Genomic DNA, 19,056 nt, shown 5'->3' on the forward strand with positions numbered 1-19,056 from the left:
TGGATGGAATAGGCATAAAAAAGCATGGGCAAAAAAAAAAAAAAAAAAAAATAGGCATGAGCATAAAAAAGGTAGAAACCTAATTATGTGGGTTCCTATCTTTTCTATTATGAGGAAGTTTTTTAAGGGTTGTGCTCCTTCCTACCTATATAAAGAATACAAGCCGGGCATGGTGGCTCACGCCTGCAATCCCAGCACTTTGGGAGGCCAAAGTGGGTGGATCACTTGAGGTCAGGAGTTCAATACCAGCCTGGCCACCATGGTGAAACCCTGTCTCTACTAAAAATACAAAAATCAGCTGGGCATGGTGGTACGCGCCTGTAATCCCAGTAACTCAGGAGGCTGAGGCTGGAGAATCACTTGAACCCAGGAAGTGGAGGCTGCAGTGAGCCAAAATCACGCTGCTGCACTCCAGCCTGGGAGACAGAGAGAGACTCTGTCACAAAACAAAACAAAAGGAAAAAAAGTCTATCAGTCTATCATCTATCAACCACTCCCAAACCTATATGCTTTCTTCCCCAGCAGACAGACATGTATTACATTCTATTCAAGATGCTGATAATAAAACAATCAGACCTAAAAAATCCTCAGCAGTTCTATTGGAGACCCTTTTCAGTGTGAAAATGATTTCTGATGTTGTAATTTAACATCCTTAATTAACTCCCTGTCAGCAACAATTCATTTGACAAGCAGTATCCCGTTTCTAAAGGGAGACGAAGAACAGCAGAAGATATAGCTGCTAAATAAAGAATGCCCAGAATCCTGGCAACACGGATTTAGAGGGGCCTGCGTGGCAGGTGGAAAAGTTAAAATGTGAATCTCAATAGGATGCTACTTGCATTTGAGGCTGGCAGTCCCTCCCCAGGCTGGATGTTCAACCCAAACCACATCTCAAGACTAAAAACCAACAACCCACAAGCTAACCTCCTGCAACCATTCAGAGCGAGAGAAAGATCCAAAGCAAATGCTTGGCAGAGAACAAACTAGTTGGGATGTTACCACTGTTACTAACAACCACCTGAAGCCAAACTTTGTTTACTCATGAATCTAAATTTAAGTAGTCTGTGCTAGAAATTCTCTAGGAGTTGTCAACGGAACAATTCCAATTAAGGCTAATCACCCAGTTCTGCTATAATGTTCATTTTGAAAATGAGAATTTGTTTCATTGCCATAAATATATAAACGAACAATCTGGGCATAACACAACCTCTGTCTTTGCTTATGTGTGATTTTGTTTACAAGAAACACCAGGTGAACAGAGAACTGCATCCAGTTGAATCAAGCTGCATAGGAATACACAAAACATACACATGCACACACCCCAAACATCTATAGCTAGCCCAGTTCACCACATGATCATGTGTTATGAACCACGCCTATCCACATTTGCTGTTACAACTGTCCAGCAAATGTGTTTTTGTTTTTGAGACAGAGTTCTGCTCTTGTTGCCAGGCTGGAGTGCAATTTTGTGATCTTGGCTCACTACAACTTCCATTTTCCAGGTTCAAGCGATTCTCCCGCCTCAGCCTCCCAAGTAGCTGGGACTGCAGACATACGCCACCATACTCAACTTATTTTTTGTGTTTTTAGTAGAGAAAGGGTTTCACTATGTTCACTATGTTCACTGTCAGGCTGGTCTCGTACTTCTGACCTCAGGTGATCCACCCACCTCGGCCTCCCAAAGTGCTGGGATCACAGGCGTGAGCCACTGCACCCGGCCTCTGTCCATCAAATTTTAAGTAACCCTCCTTCTACCACTTCACAATAACTCACAAGCCGTAACCCTTTCCAAGTCCACTTCCACAAGTCAACTTTATGTCTTTTCTTTTTTTTTTTTGGAGACGGAGTTTCGCTCTTGTTGTTTAGGCTGGAGTGCAATGGCATAATCTCGGCTCACAGCAACCTCGACCTCCCGGGTTCAAGCAATTCTCCTGCCTTAGCCTCTTGAGTAGATGCGATTACAGGCATGCGCCACCACATCTGGCTCATTTTGTATTTTTAGTAGAGACGGGGTTTCTCCATGTTAGTCAGGCTGGTCTCGAACTCCCAACCTCAGGTTATCCCCCCGCCTTGGCTTCCCAAAGTGTTGGGATTACAGGCATGAGCCACTGCACCTGGCCAACTTTATGTCTTTTTCAAGGTAAAGTGCTATGTTTAATGTAGTATTTACATATTTATTTATTTTTATTTATTTATTCATTCATTTATTTTTGAGGCGGAGTCTCGCTCTGTTGCCCAGGCTGGAGTGCAGTGACGCAATCTCTCAGCTCACTGCAAACTCCGCCTCCAGGGTTCACGCCATTCTCCTGCCTCAGCCTCCAGAGTAGCTGGGACTACAGGCGCCCACCGCCACACCTGGCTAACTTTTCATATTTTTAGTAGAGACGGAGTTTCACCGTGTTAGCCAGGATGGTCTCCATCTCCTGACCTCGTGATATACCTGCCTCGGCCTCCCAACGTGCTGGGATCACAGGTGTGAGCCACCAGGCCCGGCCATATGTACATATTTCTTAACCATTTCACATGTATAAAATTGTACAACAGTTTTAAATCAGGTTCCTATCTTTTTCACTACGTCACTGAGAAAGTTTTTTGAGGGTGATGCTCCTAATTCCATTTTCTGCACAAGCCCTGTGGTTTTTATTGCATGATTTTGCATAGCACAGTAATTTTTAGGAATGTATATACTACATTATAGCAGGAATAATTTATGTCCAAATAATAACTTTAAAAAGTAAGTTGCAGACTGTTATATATAGTACTATCCCCCTTTTTGTTAAAAAATATATTTCAGCCAGGTTTGGTGGCTCACGCCTATAATCCAAACATTTTGTGAGGCAAAGGTGGGAGGATCGCTTGAGCCTAAAAGTTTGAGACCAGCCTGAGCAACATAACGAAATCCCATCTCTACAAAACGTTTTTAAAAAATTAGCCAGGCATGGTGGCGCACACTTGCAGTCCCAGCTACTCAGGAGACTGAGGCAGGAGGATCACTTGAGCCCAAGAAATAGAGGCTCAATTGGGCCGTGACCATGCCACTGCACCCCAGCCTGGGAAACAGAGGGAGATCCTGTCTCTCAAAAAAAATTTTGAAATGCATTTCATGTTTTTATAGGTATGTGCATACATGTATATACTTATAAACGCTTAGAAAAAGGTCTGGAAGGACATCAATCAGTTAACAATGATGTCTCCGAAGGAAAGAATACAAGTGACTACCACTTTAAACTATATATACTGTTTTGTTCTTTTTTTTTGAGACAAAGTCTTCCTCTGTCACCCAGGCTGGAGTGCAATGGTGTGATCTTGGCTCACTGCAACCTCTGCCTCCCGGGTTCAAGCAATTCTCTTGCCTCAGCCTCCCGAGTAGCTGGGATTACAGCCAGACACCACTATGCTGGGGTAATATTTTTATATTTTTAGTAGAGATAGGATTTCACCATGTTGGCCAGGCTGGTCTCGAACTCCTGACCTCAGGTGATTGGCCCACCTCAGCCTCCCAAAGTGCTGGCATTACAGGCACAAGCCACCGCACCCAGCCTAAACTATACATACATTTCTGTTTAATTTAGAGACAATGAATTGTTACTAGTTATGCAACCTGAAAGTTCCTTTTAAAACAAAATAAATTTGTTCCAGTACTAGAAGTATTGGAAAGAGTGATCATTATAGAAATCCAATTATATCATCCCTCTGCTTAAAATCCTTAGTACCTAAATGACTAATGTTTGACGTGATGGATATTCTGCATACCCTGACTTAATCATTACACATTCTATGCACGTATAAAAATATCACATGTAGCCCATAAATATGTACAATTATTATATATCGATTTTTAAACATGACCAACACAACTCCAAAAATATTAAAAACCCTCAATACCTGACAGCCAAACCTCAAAATATTTATGAAGGACCTGGCCCCTGCTACCTTCTCTAGCCTCATCCCTTGCTGCTCTTCCCCTCATATGTGTATCAACTAGAATCTTCCATATGCAGACACTGGGTACAAAGAAGTGAACACACCAGATGTGACTCTACTCTCATAGAGCCTTCAATCTAGCAAGGTAAAGATCTTCACAAAACTACACTTAAAAGCACTTACACCAGAAATGTGGTATTACAAAGGCGAAATGGCCAGTCTCAGGGATCAGGAAACGCTTCCTTGGAAACATGACATTTAGGCTGAGACCTGAAGGGTAAGAAAGAAAGTGACTGATAAAGGCAGAAATACCAGTGAGAGGTAAGTGCATTGCTGGCAGAGAGATGTACGACAGCCAGGAGCCAGAAAAGGGCTTGAATCCTTCAAGGAAGAAGCCAGCGTGGCTGGAACACAGTTAACAAAGGAAGGAAAAAAAGTATGAAAAGTATAAGACATCTTATACTAGCAGGAGCCAGATCATGAGGGGCCCAGTGTACTATGTCGAGGATTGTAGACCTGATTATAAGAGCAACAGAAATAACTAAACACTTTCAAGAAGGGAGGGGCATGATCAGAAATGGGTATTTGGAAGTTCATTCATTTGGGTTACTGTCTAAAAAGAAAGGCCAGAAAAGGACCAGGAATAAATCTGAAAAGACCATTAGGGACTTCTTTCAATAGTATATGGATTACTGAAATGGTGATAGCTTGAACTACTACGGCAGCAATGAGAAAGGAGAGAAGTGGATGGCTTCAAGTTACGATTAGGAAGTGGATTCAACAGTATCCACCTCCTAATAACCAGGTGGTACTGACTGGATGTGGAACAGAGGAAAGGAACATGTCAAGCATGACTCAAGTCGCTCACAGGAGAACTTCTCACACTCTAGATTCCAGCCATACTGAACTATTCACAGTTCCCAAAGCCTCCATACCTCATCCACGTTTTCATGCCTCCATGTAGAAATGCCCTTATGTCATCTTTAAGCTGCAAAATGCGGCCTCGCCCCAGCCTTCCCTAACCATGACTGGATTAGGTGTTCCAACTGCATGCTCCCACAGCCTCTCATGCTTGCCTTTATCACAGTACTGACCACACGGAACTATAACGACACATCTATGTCTTCCTCACGTGAACGAGTGCTCTTTGAGATTACAAATCATTTTTGGTTATTTTAATTTTTGTAACCTCAATGCTTACTTCTTATCAATGTGTGTGTTCCAAGGAACAGAGAAAGCAAGCTGAGCTCTTGGGACCTACTGTGAGGGAAAAAAAAATATTGGAAGCCAACTTGGGCCTGAGAAAGCAGGTGAAAATGGCAGTGTGGTTTCCTGGCTAGATAAATGAAAAGTTATGAAACTGCAGATTTCTTTTCTTTTTTTTTTTTTTTTTGAGACAAAGTCTCGCTTCTTTGTCCAGGCTGGAGCGCAGTGGAACAATCTTGGCTCACTGCAACCTCCGCCTCCTGGGTTCAAGCAACTCTCCTGCCTCAGCCTCCCGAATAGCTGGGATTACAGGAGTGCGCCGCTACGCCCAGCTCACTTTTTTATAGAGACAGGGTTTCACCATGTTGGCCAGGCTGGTCTCGAACCCCTGACCTCAAGTGATCCGCATGCCTCGGTCTCCTAAAGTGCTGGGATTATAGGCGTGAGCCATCGCGCCAGGCCAGAAACTGCAGATTTCTTCAAGGGCTGGTAGCCTAAAACGAAAAGCCCAAACTCAAAGATTTAAATTTAAAGAAAATTAAGGGAAATAATTACCCAAGGATGATGTACAAGCTGAAAATATATAAATAGCTTCATCAAGTTTAGAAAACAAATTAAATTATATTCTATCTACAAGTTTTTACCAAAACTATATTCATATATTATTTGTATATTTAGAAATAAAATGGGACAGACATGATACCTCATGCCTGTAATCCCAGATCTTTGGGGGGCCACAGGAGGACTGCTTGAGGCCAGGAGTTTGAGACCAGCCTGGGCAACAGGGCAAGTCTCCATCTCTACAAAAAATGAGCTGGGTGTGGTGGTACATGCCTATAGTCCTAGCAACTCAGGAGGCTGAGGCAAGAAGATCACTGGAACTCAGGAGTCGGATCGCATCACTGCACTCGGGCCTGAGCAACAGAGACTGACCCTGTTTGTGACTGTATTCATTCACTTTTTGGAAGGCAGGGTCTCACACATCACTCAGGCTGGGGTGCAGTGGTGCAGCCTTGACGCTCTTGGGCTCATTCTTGACCTTTTTTTTTTTTTTTTGAGACGGGGTCTTGCTCTGGCACCTAGGCTGGATCATAGCTCTCAACAGCCTTGAACTCCTGGACTCAAGCAATCCTCCTGCCTCAGACTCTTGAGTAGCTAGGAGCAGAGGCCCGCATCACCATGCCCAGCTAATTTTGAAAATTTTTTTGTAGAGACAGAAGCCTCGTTTTGTTGCCCAGGCTGGTACTGAATTCCTGGGCTCCAACGATCCTCCTGCCTTGGCCTCCCAAAGTGCTGGGATTACAGATGGCAGCCACCACACTGGACCTTGACTCTTTCTTCTCCCTGAGCTCCCCACGTTCAACCAAGTCTTTTGGATTCTACTGTAATAATATGGCTTGTGTCTGTTCACTTCTTCCCACCTCCAAAGCCATTTCTTGGTTCAAGTCTTTTTCATATCTCACTTGGAACTACTGTAGCACCCTCCTTGTCTCCTATTTGTAGTCTTACTCTTCTCCAAACATTTTACAAAGCGGCCAGGGTTGTATTTCTGAAGGGCAGACGTTATTCCCCTATTTAAAGCATCCAATAGCTCCCAACTATTTTCAGGATAAAGTCAAATAATTTATCGTATGACCCTTCAACATCTAGCCCCAGCTTATACCACCCACTAGGTGAATTTTACCCTTAGGGCACAACGAACCAGCCACTGCAACTTTCCACCTACTGTGCTCTCTCTCCCCCTCCCAGCCTCAGCCCTTTGCATATGCTATTTCCTTTGCCTGGGAATCACTATCACCTCCCTTTTCCTTCTTGAGCTAACTCCTACTTGTTCTTTATACTTCAATTGACCAATGGCTGCTTTGGTCCCATGGCTATGTGCTCTCACATACTGGGTGTGTACCCCAAAACAAAATTAATTACACTATAACTGCCTATTCAGTCTCTTGCATCCTCCACTAGAATGCACTGAGACAGCAAGAGATCTTGTCCACTGTATCTTTAGTGACGGGCACACTGTCGATAATTACTTCCTAAGTCAATGAAGAGGAGAAATCTTCTAAACAAGCCTGTGATTTTCTACTGTCATTTCTCCCAGTTTGAAGGAAAAAGTCTCCGCCCAAGAGTTATAAGAGGATATCCCAGCCGGGCGCGGTGGCTCACGCCTGTAAACCCAGCACTTTGGGAGGCCGAGGCGGGCAGATCACAAGGTCAGGAGATCGAGACCACTGTGAAACCCCGTCTCTACTAAAAATACAAAAAATTAGCCGGGCGCAGTGGCTGGTGCCTGTAGTCCCAGCTACTCAGGAGGCTGAGGCAGGAGAATGGCGTGAACCTGGGAGGCGGAGCTTGTAGTGAGCAGAGATCGCGCCACTGCACTCCAGCCTGGGCGACAGTGCGAGACTCCGTCTCAAAAAAAAAAAAAAAAAAAAAGAAGAGGATATCCCATAGAAGGCTGATCACAAATCAGACTAACCAACCTATCCATGCTACTTTAGTTCAGTCTCAGAATATAAGGTCAACCAAGAGGAAAAAATAAGTACAAAATCCCACATAGAATCCTAAAAAAGCATCATGTTGATGACACTGAACAAAAAGCAGCCAAAAAAACAAAAACAAAACAAACAAACAAACAAAATTCGAATCCTACTTTTACTAAATTCTGCAGTGACACATAGTGGTCAGAGGGGGAAGTACATAATAAAGACTAAGCATCCATGAGAAGAGAAAAGACCATCAGGGAGCCTCAAGTGGTTTGTCTTCCTTGCAATTAGTGGGAAGTATCTGTGCCTCACAGCTGTATGAACCAGGGCACCCAGGCCTACTGAGCTAGTTGGGCTCATTGTATCACTTTCAGGAACTTACATCACTGGGACTCAGGCTGCCCAGCCCATTCTCTTGCTCAGAATCCTTCCCAGACTCAGTGCCCTGGGAAGACCGTGGATGGGATGGATGAATCCAGATCTCCAGGCGAGTGGTGTCATCTCCAACATGCCGGAAAGTAGACTTCTTTCCTTTCCGCCATTGGTCAGGGCTCAGTTCCAATTCTTCATGTTGCTTCTTTTCCATCTGTTCTGCCTACATAACAGACAAACACATAAGCTCATGGCCGGGTGTGGTGACTCACACCTGTAATCCCAGCACTTAAGAGACACCAAGGCAGATGGATCACTCGAGGTCAGGAGTTTGAGACCAGACTGACCAAAATAGTGAAACCCCATCTCTATTAAAAATACAAAATTAGCTGGGTGTGGTGGCGCACACTTGTAATCCCAGCTACTTGGGAGGTTGAGGCATGAGAATCACTTAAACCTGGGAGGTGGAGGTTGCAGTGGGCGGAGATCGCATCATTGTACTCCAGCCTGGGCAACAAGAGCGAAACTCTGTCTCAAAAACAAAAAACACACACGAGCTCAGATTCGCCTGAGATTCAGCTTTCAGAGAAAAGCCTCACCTCACCGGTATTTATTTGACAATAAAAAGACTGTACCACAGTCCCAAAGTAGCAGTGTCATCTGCTTTGTCTCATAAAAGTTCTCAATTCTGTAGAGCATGTACATGTACATCCAAGGGCCCCTGACAGCTCTCCTGAAGATCACAGTTTTGTCCTGCACAGGGGCTGACCGATCATCCCTCAGCACAGTCTGACGGGACCACTTAAGGACGCTATGAGTCATTCCCTGAGGACACACAGACACTCAGCAATAATCGCACCTCAGATAAACCTCACCAGCTACGATCCTGCCACTGCGCAGAGCCAGGACACACCGACACTCAGGGAAATGCATTATCCGAGGAAGGACGGGCTCTGCCACATCCCCACTCACCTTCCGCTTGGTCTCTTCAAACAAGCTCATGAGACTCTCCTTGGCAGTCAGGATAGGATTGCTGGCAGCTAAACTGCGCATATAGTAATAGACAGCGTCAAGCTTCCTCCTCTGTGGAAAGAGGCCAGAGATATTCAGTCAACCAATTCTCTTCCTAACTCCAGCAAGAGGCAGCTGACTCAGGAAATCCTACTCTCTCTCCCAGCCTGTCTCCCAAACTGAGAGGAATTCCAACAACAAAACCAGAAATGCTATCCACAGGAGAAGCCATCGCAACTGCATCACAGATCTCTTCTCACACACTATTATATCTTACATGCAGAGGTGCTCCAAGAACCAAGAACTCATAAGGGGAGAAAGGAATGAACAGCCTCTTAAAATACAAACAGAAGGCTGGGCGCGGCGGCTCAAGCCTGTAATCCCAGCACTTAGGGAGGCCGAGGCGGGCGGATCACGAGGTCAGGAGATCGAGACCATCCTGGCTAACACGGTGAAACCCCGTCTCTACTAAAAAATACAAAAAACTAGCCTGTAGTCCCAATACAAAAAACTAGCCTGTAGTCCCAGCTACTCGAGAGGCTGAGGCAGGAGAATGGCTTAAACCCGGGAGGCGGAGCTTGCAGTGAGCTGAGATCCAGCCACAGCACTCCAGCCTGGGCAACAGAGCCAGACTCCCTCTCAAAAAAAAAAAAAAAAAAAATACAAACAGAAATTACAACTTGTTCTTAGAGAAAGCATGATGTTCAACTCACTTTATATTTCCTATTCTTATCAGACAGTCAGTATGGTATAATGAAATCACGAAATTACAAGCCAGACAGACCTTGGTCCAAATACTGGCTAATCCAGGACTTGACTTGGAGACTTCGGACAAAAGTCTCCAAGGTTATTACATTATTATGTAATAATCTTCCTGAGCTCCCATATCCTCAACACTACAGTGGGAGTAATAATACCCAATGGAGGAGTATCCTCAGGCTTACGAAGAGCTGGCCACTGTCTCACACTTAACCGTACTTAATCAATGATGTTGTCATTGTTATTGATAATTTTTTAAAATAAATAATTAGTAGTTGAACATTTTATAGATATTATTCAATAAATTCAGCAAGTCTATTTATAAGCAATTAATAGGGAAAAGAAGAAGAAAAAGGAAGTGGGTCAGAAAGAAGGAAAAAGGAAAACATTGAAACAAAGGTAGAAAGAATATCCAAAAGGCTTTCTCACTTTTTCTCCAACTTCATGTACATTTTCACTGTTTTCCATAACTGTTTCAAAATACATTTAAAATACTAGCTTCTCTCTCTCCCCAGCGTCTACTCATCCTTCAAAACTCCTATCTTGTATTCATCTGGCATGGCTAAAGGCACAGGTTCTAAGGTCAAATGCCTGAGTCTGAAATTGGTCTTGCATTTGTTAGGTATGACACTAAGCACGTTAACCTAGAGAAGTTTCCTTACTTGCAAAATGGAGATGTTTACAACATATGTCTCCCAAAAAGATTAAACTTATATAATGCATATAGTTTAACAGAATATTTGGCACACTATTACAGTTAAGTGGTAGCTGTTTTTATTATTATTACAATCCATACTAATTTCTACCTACCCTACTCACTTGATTCGAGACTGTATTTTATCAAAATATTTTTTCATATTAAAAAATTTCCAAAACAGAGATACAACTTACAATCGGTATCTATTGTTGTGTCTTATTGTAATTTGCAGCATTCTTCTCAGTGGACAGAAGATAATGGTGCATCTAACAATCAATTACACAGTTATCAAGTCTAATTTGTATCACTGTCTATACATCTCACTTGTTTTCTCAACACATTTTTTTTTTCAGGGAAGAAAGCAAGTCAATATTTTATCATTCCTGGCATCTAGCAAAGCACTGTACATGTGCTGTGTTCTTAATAAATACCTGAGATTCACTGATTAGAAGAGAAAGAATGACTGACTGACTGGAAGTAGCAGAAAAGTAGGGAAAATGTTGCTAACAGACAACGAAGAGGAGACAGACAGAAAAAAGAAGGATAGAGGAAAAGAACTTGAAGGAAGTGCTAATCTAGGTCAGAGGTCTGTGAAAAAGAAAATTTAATCCAAATGACAAAAAGCCATTGAGGGAATTGAGCACAGTTGCAGCATACTAGATCAACACACAAAATTCAGTTACATTTCTATATACTAGTAATGAGCAATCTGAAAAAAGGAAATTAAGAAAACAATTTCTGTCTGGGCAAAATGGGTCAGGCCTATAGTCCCAGCACTTTGGGAGGCAGAGGGAGGAGGCTCACTTGAAGCCAGGAGTTCAAGACAAGCCTTGGCAACATAGAGAGACATTCTTTTTTTTTTTCTTTTTTGAGACGAAGCCTCGCTCTGTGGTCTAGGCTGGAGCGCAATGGCACGCTTTCAGCTCACTGCAACCTCCAACTCCCAGGTTTGAGCAATTCTCCCACCTCAGCCTCCCGAGTAGCTGGGACTACAGCTGTGTGCCGCCACAACTGGCTAATTTTTATATTTTTAGTAAAGATGGGGTTTCACCAAGTTGGCCAGGCTGGTCTCGAGCTCCTGACCTCAAGTGATCTGCCCGCCTCAGCCTCCCAAAGTGCTAGGATTACAGATGTGAGCCAACCCACCTGGCCGAGACCCCGTCTAAAAAAAAACAAAGAAAGAGAGAAAAAAAGAAAACAATTCTTTTTACAAAAGCATCAAAAAGAATGACATACTTAGGAATATATTTAACCAAGGAAGTGCAAAACTTATTATACACAGGGTTAAAAGAAATTAAAGAAGGAAGTAAATAAAAAGACACCCTGTGTTCATGAATTAGAAGGCTTAATATTTTGAAGATGGCAATACTTCCCAAAGCAATCTACAGATTCAATGCAATCCTTATCAAAATTCCAATGATTCTGCAAAAATGAAAAAGCTGATCCTAAAATCCAGATGCAATTACAAGGGACCTCAAATGGCCAAAACAGTCTTGGAAAAAATAAATAAATAAACAAACAAAAAACAAAGTTAGGGGACTCACATTTCCCAATTTTTCTTACCACAAACCTACAGTAACTAAAACAGCTGTAGTACTCGCATGAGGACTGACATATAAAAAAATGGAAGAAAACTAAGAGTTCAGAAACAAACCCACATATAAAGTGACTTTTGACAAGGGAACCAAGACTATTCAATGAAGAAAGAACAGTCTCTTCAAGAAATGGTGCTGATAGAATGTAATAACCACATGTAAAAGAATGAAGTTGGACCTTTACCTCATACTATATATAAAAATTAACCTAAAATTAATCAAAGACCTAAATATAAGAGGTAAAAGTCTAAAACTCTTACAAGAAAATAAAGAGGTAAATTTTCTAAACCTTGGATTTGGTAATGGTTTCATAGCTATGACATCGAAAGTGCAAGGAACAAAAGAAAAAAGATAAACTGGACTTCAACAAAATTAAAAAACACTTGTGCATCAAAGGATATTCTCAAGAGAATGAAAAGACAATCCACAAAATGGAAGAAAATGTTTGCAAATTATATATCTAATAAAGGTCTAGCATCCAGAATATATAAAGAACTCATACATCTTGACAACACAAAAAAATAACAATTTTTAAATGGACAAAGGATTGGAAATATGATACGCAAATGACCAATGTGCATATGAAAAAATGCTAATCATTAGGGAAACAAATTAAAACCATAATGTGATATCACCTCACCACCATTACAATGGCTACTATCAGAAAAGCAGAAAATAACAAGTGTTGGCAAGAAAGTGGAGAAATCAGAAGCCTTGCGTGCTGTAGGTTGGAATATAAAATGGTGTAGCTGCTATGGAAAACAATATGGTTGTTCTAAAAAACTAAAATGAGAATTACCAAATGATCTAGTAATTCGTTTTCTGGGTACATACCCACAAGAATTGGAAGCAGGGTCTTGAAGAGATTTTATTTGAACACCCATGTTCACTGTGGCATCATTCACAATAGCCAACAGATGGAAGCAATACAAATGTCCACCAATGGGCGAATGCACATATAAAATGTGGTACACACACAATGAAATATACTTCACCCTCCAAAAGAAGGAGATTCTGACACACGCTACGACATGGATGAACCGTGAGGACCTAAGCTAAGTGAAATAACCCAGTCACAAAAGAACAAATGCTGCATAATTCCACCTACATGAGGTACCCAGAGTAGCCAAATTCACAGTAACAGAAAGCAGAAGGGTAGTTGCAGAGGTTGTGGGAAGAGAGAAGGGGGAGATGTTATTTAACAGATACGCAGCTTCAGTTTTGTAAAATGAAGAGCATTCTGGAGACTGGTTGCACTACAACATGAATGTACTTAATGCTACCGAAGCTACACTTAAAAATGGGTAAGACAGGCCGGGCACGGTGTCTCACGCCTGTAATGCCAGCACTTTTGGAGGCCAAGGTGGGTGGATCACCTGAGGTCTGGAGTTCAAGACCAGCCTGGCCAACATGGTGAAACCCCATCTCCATTAAAAATACAAAAATTAGCCAGGCGTGGTGGTACGAGCCTGTGGTCCCAGCTACTTAGGAAGCTAAGACAGGAGAATCAGTTGAACCCGGGAGGTGGAGGTGGCAGTGAGCCAAGATCACGCCACTGCACTCCAGCCTGGGCCACGGAGTGAGACTCCATCTCAAAAAAAGAAAAAGAGCAAGACAGCCCGGGAGCGGTGGCTCATGCCTGTAATTCCAGCACTTTGGGAGGCGGAGGCAGGTGGCTAGCTTGAAGTCAGGAGTTCAAGACCAGCCTGATCAACATAGTGAAACCCCATCTCTACCATAAACAGAAAAAATTTAGCCAAGTGGGGTGGCATGTGCCTGTGGTCGGGAGGCTGGGGTGGGAAGATCGCTTGAGCCTGGGAGTGGGTGGTTGCAGTGAGCCAAGATCAGGTGACTGCACTCCAGCCTGGGTGACAGAGACCCTCTCTCCAAAAAAAAAAAAAAAAAAGTGGGTAAGATAGGCAGGGCTGGTGGCTCACACCTGTATCCTAGCACTCTGAGAGGCTGAGCTGGGCAGATCACTGAGCAGCTCAGGAGTTCGAGACCAGCTTGGATAACATGGTGAAACCCCATCTCTACAAAAAATGTAAAAATTAGCCAGGTGTGGTGGCGGGCACCTGTAGTTGCAGCTACTTGAGGGGCTGAGGCAGGAGAATAGCTTGAACCTGGGAGGTTGAGGCTACAGTGAGCTGAGGTCATGCCACCATATTCCAGCCTGGGTGACAAAGTGAGACCCTGTCTCAAAAAAAAAAAAAAGTAAGTGACTGGGAGCAATGGCTCATGCCTGTAATCTCAGCAGTTTGGGAGGCCAAGGCAAGAGGATCACTTGAGGCCAGGAGTTCCAAGACTTGCCTGGGCAACGGAATGAGATCCTGCCTATACAAAACATCAAAATATTACCTGGATATGGTGGTGTGTGCCTGTAGTCTCAGCTAATCAGGAAGCTAAGGCAGGAGGATCACCTGAACCCAGGAGGTCGAGACTGCAGTGAGCCATGACTGTGTCACTGCACTACAGCCTAGGTGACAGAGTGCGATCCTATCTCTTAAATATATATACACACATGTATATATGGGTAAGAGGATAAATTTTATGAGTATTTTACAATTAAAATATTAAAATTGCCAGGTGTGATGGCTCATGCATATAATTTCAGTGTGAGGCTGAGGTAGGTGGATCACTTGAGGTCAGCAGTTCAAGACTAGCCTGACCAACATGGTGAAACCTCATCTCTACTAAAAATACAAAAAAAAATAGCAGGGGGTGGTGGTATGCACCCGTAATCCCAGCTACCCTGGAGGCTGAGGCAGGAGAATAGCTTGAACCCAGGAGGCGGAGGTTACAGTAAGTCGAGATAACTACAGCACTGCACTCCAGCCTGGACAACAGAGCGAGGCTTCATCTCAAAAAAATAATAATTAGTATTATTATTACTTACATATATACATATATAATTAAAATTTTTCTCAATGAGCAATGAAAGTGAACAGATATGTCTCCCAACAGCAAATCAGCACATGAAAAGATACACATCATTAGTTGCTAGGAGAATCCAACAAGAAACCACAATGAGTTATCACTTAATACGCACTAGGTTTGTGGATATCAACAAACTGATTCTCAAGTTTACATGGGAAGGCAAAAGATCCAGAATAGCCAATACAATACTGAAAAACAAAGGTGGAAGACTGACACTACTGCACTTCAAAACAAAAATAGTTATAGGAACCAAGACAGTGTGGTACCAAGCAAAGAACAGACAAATAGATCAATGGGAACAGAGAGGCCAGAAATAAACTCATGCAAATATAGTCAGCTGGTCTTTGACAAAGGAGCAAACGCAATTCAAAGGTGAAAGGATAGTCATTTCTTTTTTTTTTTTTTTTTTTGAGACGGAGTCTCGCTCTGTCACCCAGGCTGGAGTGCAGTGGACGGATCTCAGCTCACTGCAAGCTCCGCCTCCCGAGTTTACACCATTCTCCTGCCTCAGCCTCCCTAGTAGCTGGGACTACAGGCGCTCGCCACCTTGCCCAGCTAGATTTTTTGTATTTTTTAGTAGAGACGGGGTTTCACCATGTTAGCCAGGATGGTCTTGATCTCCTGACCTCGTGATCCGCCCGTCTCAGCCTCCCAAAGTACTGGGATTACAGGCTTGAGCCACCGCGCCCGGCCTTAAGGATAGTCATTTCAACAAATGGTGCTAGAACAACTGTATATCCACCCACATCAATACATCTATACACGAGCCTTACACTTCACAAAAATTCACTCAAAATGTATTACAGACCTAAACGTAAAACATAAAACTATACAACTTCTAGAAAGTAACACAACATTAAGTTAGCCATGGGTTTGAAGACAACTTCTTAAATAAAACACCAGAAGCATAACCCATGAAAGAAATAACTGATAAGATGGATTTCATTAAAATTTAAAACTTCTGCTCTGCAAAAGACACTGATGAAGAATGCGAAGACAAGCCACTGTATAGAAGAAAACAGACACAAAACACACACCTGATAAAGGACTTGTAACTAAAATATACAAAGAACTCTTAAACAAGGGGAAAAATTCAACTGTAAAAATGGGCAAAAAAGTGGGGGTGGGGCAAAAGATCTGAACACCTCACTGAATAAGATATGTAGATGGGAAGCATATGAAAAGATGCTCAACATCGTGTATCATTAGAGAACTGCAAAAAGTCATACATTATATGATCCCATTTACATGAGACATCCAGAATAGGTACAGATACAGAGACAGAAATCAGACGAGTGGTTGTCAGGGGCTGAGGGGATGGAGGGATGGAAAGCATAGGCATGAGGTCTCCTTTCGGGTGATGAAAATGTTCTGACACTAGATAAAGGTGATGGTTAATTGTATTTTCTAATTAACATTTCATTCAATGATTACAATGAATGAATGAGGAAAAGATGGATATAGAGAAAAGGGGAAGAAAAAATAACGCTGCAAAGAGGGGCAGGAAAAAAATCCCATAATCCCATCACAGAGAATAAGACAGAGGTAAAAACAGAAAAGAGAGATTCAACAAATTCTGAAAGAAGTGTTTCAGTAAACCACATTACTTAATCAACTATTTCAACCCATAATTATTAAGAATTTTCTTGGGAGGCTGAGGCTGGACGATCACTTGGGCCCAGGCGTTCAGGGCCAGCCTGTAGAGACAAAGCAATAACCCGTCTCTACAGAAAAATGTTTTTTGTTATCTGGGTGCAGTAGAGTGTGCCTGTAGTCCCAGTTACTCGGGAGGCGGAGGCAGGAGGATCACCTGCACTCCAGCCTGGGTGACAGAGCAAAACCCTGCCTCTCTAAAAAAAAAAAAAAAAAAAAAGAAAAGAAAAGAAAATTTTCTCCTTGCTAAACGAGCATCTTATCTGCTTTTTATGATCGAACCTCTGGTACCTACCACTGGTCCCCACTTTTCCCCTTGAATTCAGCTTTCTCCCTAGGAGCCCTCTCAGCTCCCAAGGCCTGCTTCGCCATTAGAGACATATTGAGAGCACAATGATTAGACCTAGAGAAGTACAATCTGGTGCTCACTGTGCTTCTGCTATGGAGGCACCTTAGATAAAAAGTTAAAAGTAGTAACAGGATCTGGGGAAAGGAAGTAAAGATCTGACTACTTAGAGCTAGGTGCAAACTTTAAGGGAGAGAAGTAAGCCTTATTTTTCTTACAGAATGAGTTGTCTAGTTCAACAGAAAGGGAAGAGAATCAAGACAAAATTCAGAGCAGAAGCTCTGGTCAGAAACAAACAATGGTGTTTAACTGGAGCATAAGCATTCCCTTAGGAATTTAAGTGCAGTGGTTAAGTGGATAGATAAAGCACAGAGTTAAGTGAAGTAAGGAATCCCTGACAACTTAATTCTGAGAGTAACTGTAATGAAAGGAGTTTGAGGGGATATTCTTTGGGCTACAGTGATGAGATGAAATGAAGTGCCAGGAACTGATATTATCAAACTCCATATTGTAAGATACCTCCTGCAAAGCACTTCCCCTGTCCACAGGATTTCTTACCGTATACACTGCCAGCAAAGCCAACTGGTTATAGGGGCGTCCATTCTTGGGAGCAATGTGCTGGGCCTTCAGGTACCAACTAGAACAGAAAAACAGTAAGAAAATGCTAGTTCCGGATTAGCTTTTTCCTAATTCATCCTGATAGCCCTAATACTTAAGATATAAGGTACAGTGTTAGATGTAACCCTGGAGAGGTAAGGCATGACTACAGGGACCAATAGAGACACCTGTAGAACACCCATATGGGAGGCAGCTCGAGTGGCCTAGTGCTCTTAGTAAGGCTTAGCTTAGAGCCACATAGGGAAGAGAAATAATGAAGTGGAGGTAAAAGTACCTGCGTGCTTTCCCATAGTTTGCGGTATCATTGGCTTGCTCCCGGTACCTAGCAATATCTCCTTGGCATATCATACATCGCTGGGCACTGATCAAGGCATACTTTACCTTCAGGAAAAACAATCAGTTAGTAGAAAAGCCAAGAAACACTAACTTCAACCCTCAAAGGACAGGGATGGAGTGAAAATGACAATGTAGCACTGGTAAGGCACTAGCAGTCCTCCACAAAGTATAAAGTTTTCAGTCTAAACCTGACTACCAAAAAGACAGTCAACAGTGTGACACAAAATTTACTGAGAAAGAGAAAGGGAGATTCTTGAGTCCCAGGCAAATGAAAGAAAACATTTCGATATTAGTAGTCAGGAGACCTGACTCTATGGAATAGTGTTTGATCTCAAGGAAGTCTTTGAGATGCTCTGGGACTCAGTTTCTTCATCTGAATGTAGAAATAACTACTCTATAGGGTAGCTGGAGAAAATAAATGTAAAAATATTTTATAAACTATAAAGAGACATACAAATATGAAGACAATTGTTTACTCTGTTCTTTTTTCTCTCCCTAATAATTTCTGAGACAGAGTCTCACTCTGTTGCCCAGGCTGGAGTATAGTGGCGTGATCTCGGCTCACTGCAACCTCCACCTCCTGAGCCCAAGTGATTCTTGTGCCTCAGCCTCCTGAGTACTGGGATGACAGGCATGCACCACCATGCCCAGCTAATTTTTGTATTTTTAATACAGACAGGGTTTCATCATGTTGCCCAGGCTGGTCTCAAACTCCTGGCCTCAAGTGATCTGCCTGCCTCAGCCTCCCAAAGTGCTGGGATTACAGGCACGAGCCATCACGCCCAGCCACCCTATTCTTTTTTTGCCATCATTACAGTCTTTCTTCAAACTGTTAATATCACAGAATTGTACCACAGCATTATGTTACCTTCGCCTAAAACAATGAATCGTTTTATCAAATATTAACAACGTGCCACACTGTGCAGTACTACATGTTTTCTTACTGATAGGCTTGGCATCTGTCACTCAGAAAACAGAGTAAACCAATCCCAAGACATGTGCCCACCAAAATATCTCCCCCAGGAACACCACTTCACAGCACACAACATAATCCACCCCACTGCACACGGAAGAAATTAACATACCACTGAACAAAGAGCAAAGCTCCATTGAGGAGGA

At 42.7% G+C, this 19,056-nt stretch overlaps 1 protein-coding gene across 4 annotated transcripts in view; it reads right to left on the minus strand.

The window, feature by feature from the left end:
- The window catches only part of SMG6 (SMG6 nonsense mediated mRNA decay factor), a 243,796-nt gene that overhangs the window by 214,547 nt on the left and 10,193 nt on the right, over positions 1-19,056 (minus strand). For 3 of the 4 annotated variants that reach the window (XM_008009818.3, XM_008009817.3, XM_008009816.3), the window contains exons 5-8: positions 17,876-17,982; positions 17,542-17,620; positions 8,958-9,068; positions 7,996-8,208 (exon numbers count right to left, since the gene is read on the minus strand). In XM_008009818.3, coding sequence (XP_008008009.3) covers positions 7,996-8,208; positions 8,958-9,068; positions 17,542-17,620; positions 17,876-17,982 — 510 coding nt within the window. The remainder of the gene's footprint in view (positions 1-7,995; positions 8,209-8,957; positions 9,069-17,541; positions 17,621-17,875; positions 17,983-19,056) is intronic. The other variant, XM_037987493.2, reaches the window with a different exon arrangement.

This window comes from Chlorocebus sabaeus, chromosome 16 (assembly GCF_047675955.1).
Source record: "Chlorocebus sabaeus isolate Y175 chromosome 16, mChlSab1.0.hap1, whole genome shotgun sequence".
NCBI classification, from domain to species: Eukaryota; Metazoa; Chordata; class Mammalia; order Primates; family Cercopithecidae; genus Chlorocebus; species Chlorocebus sabaeus.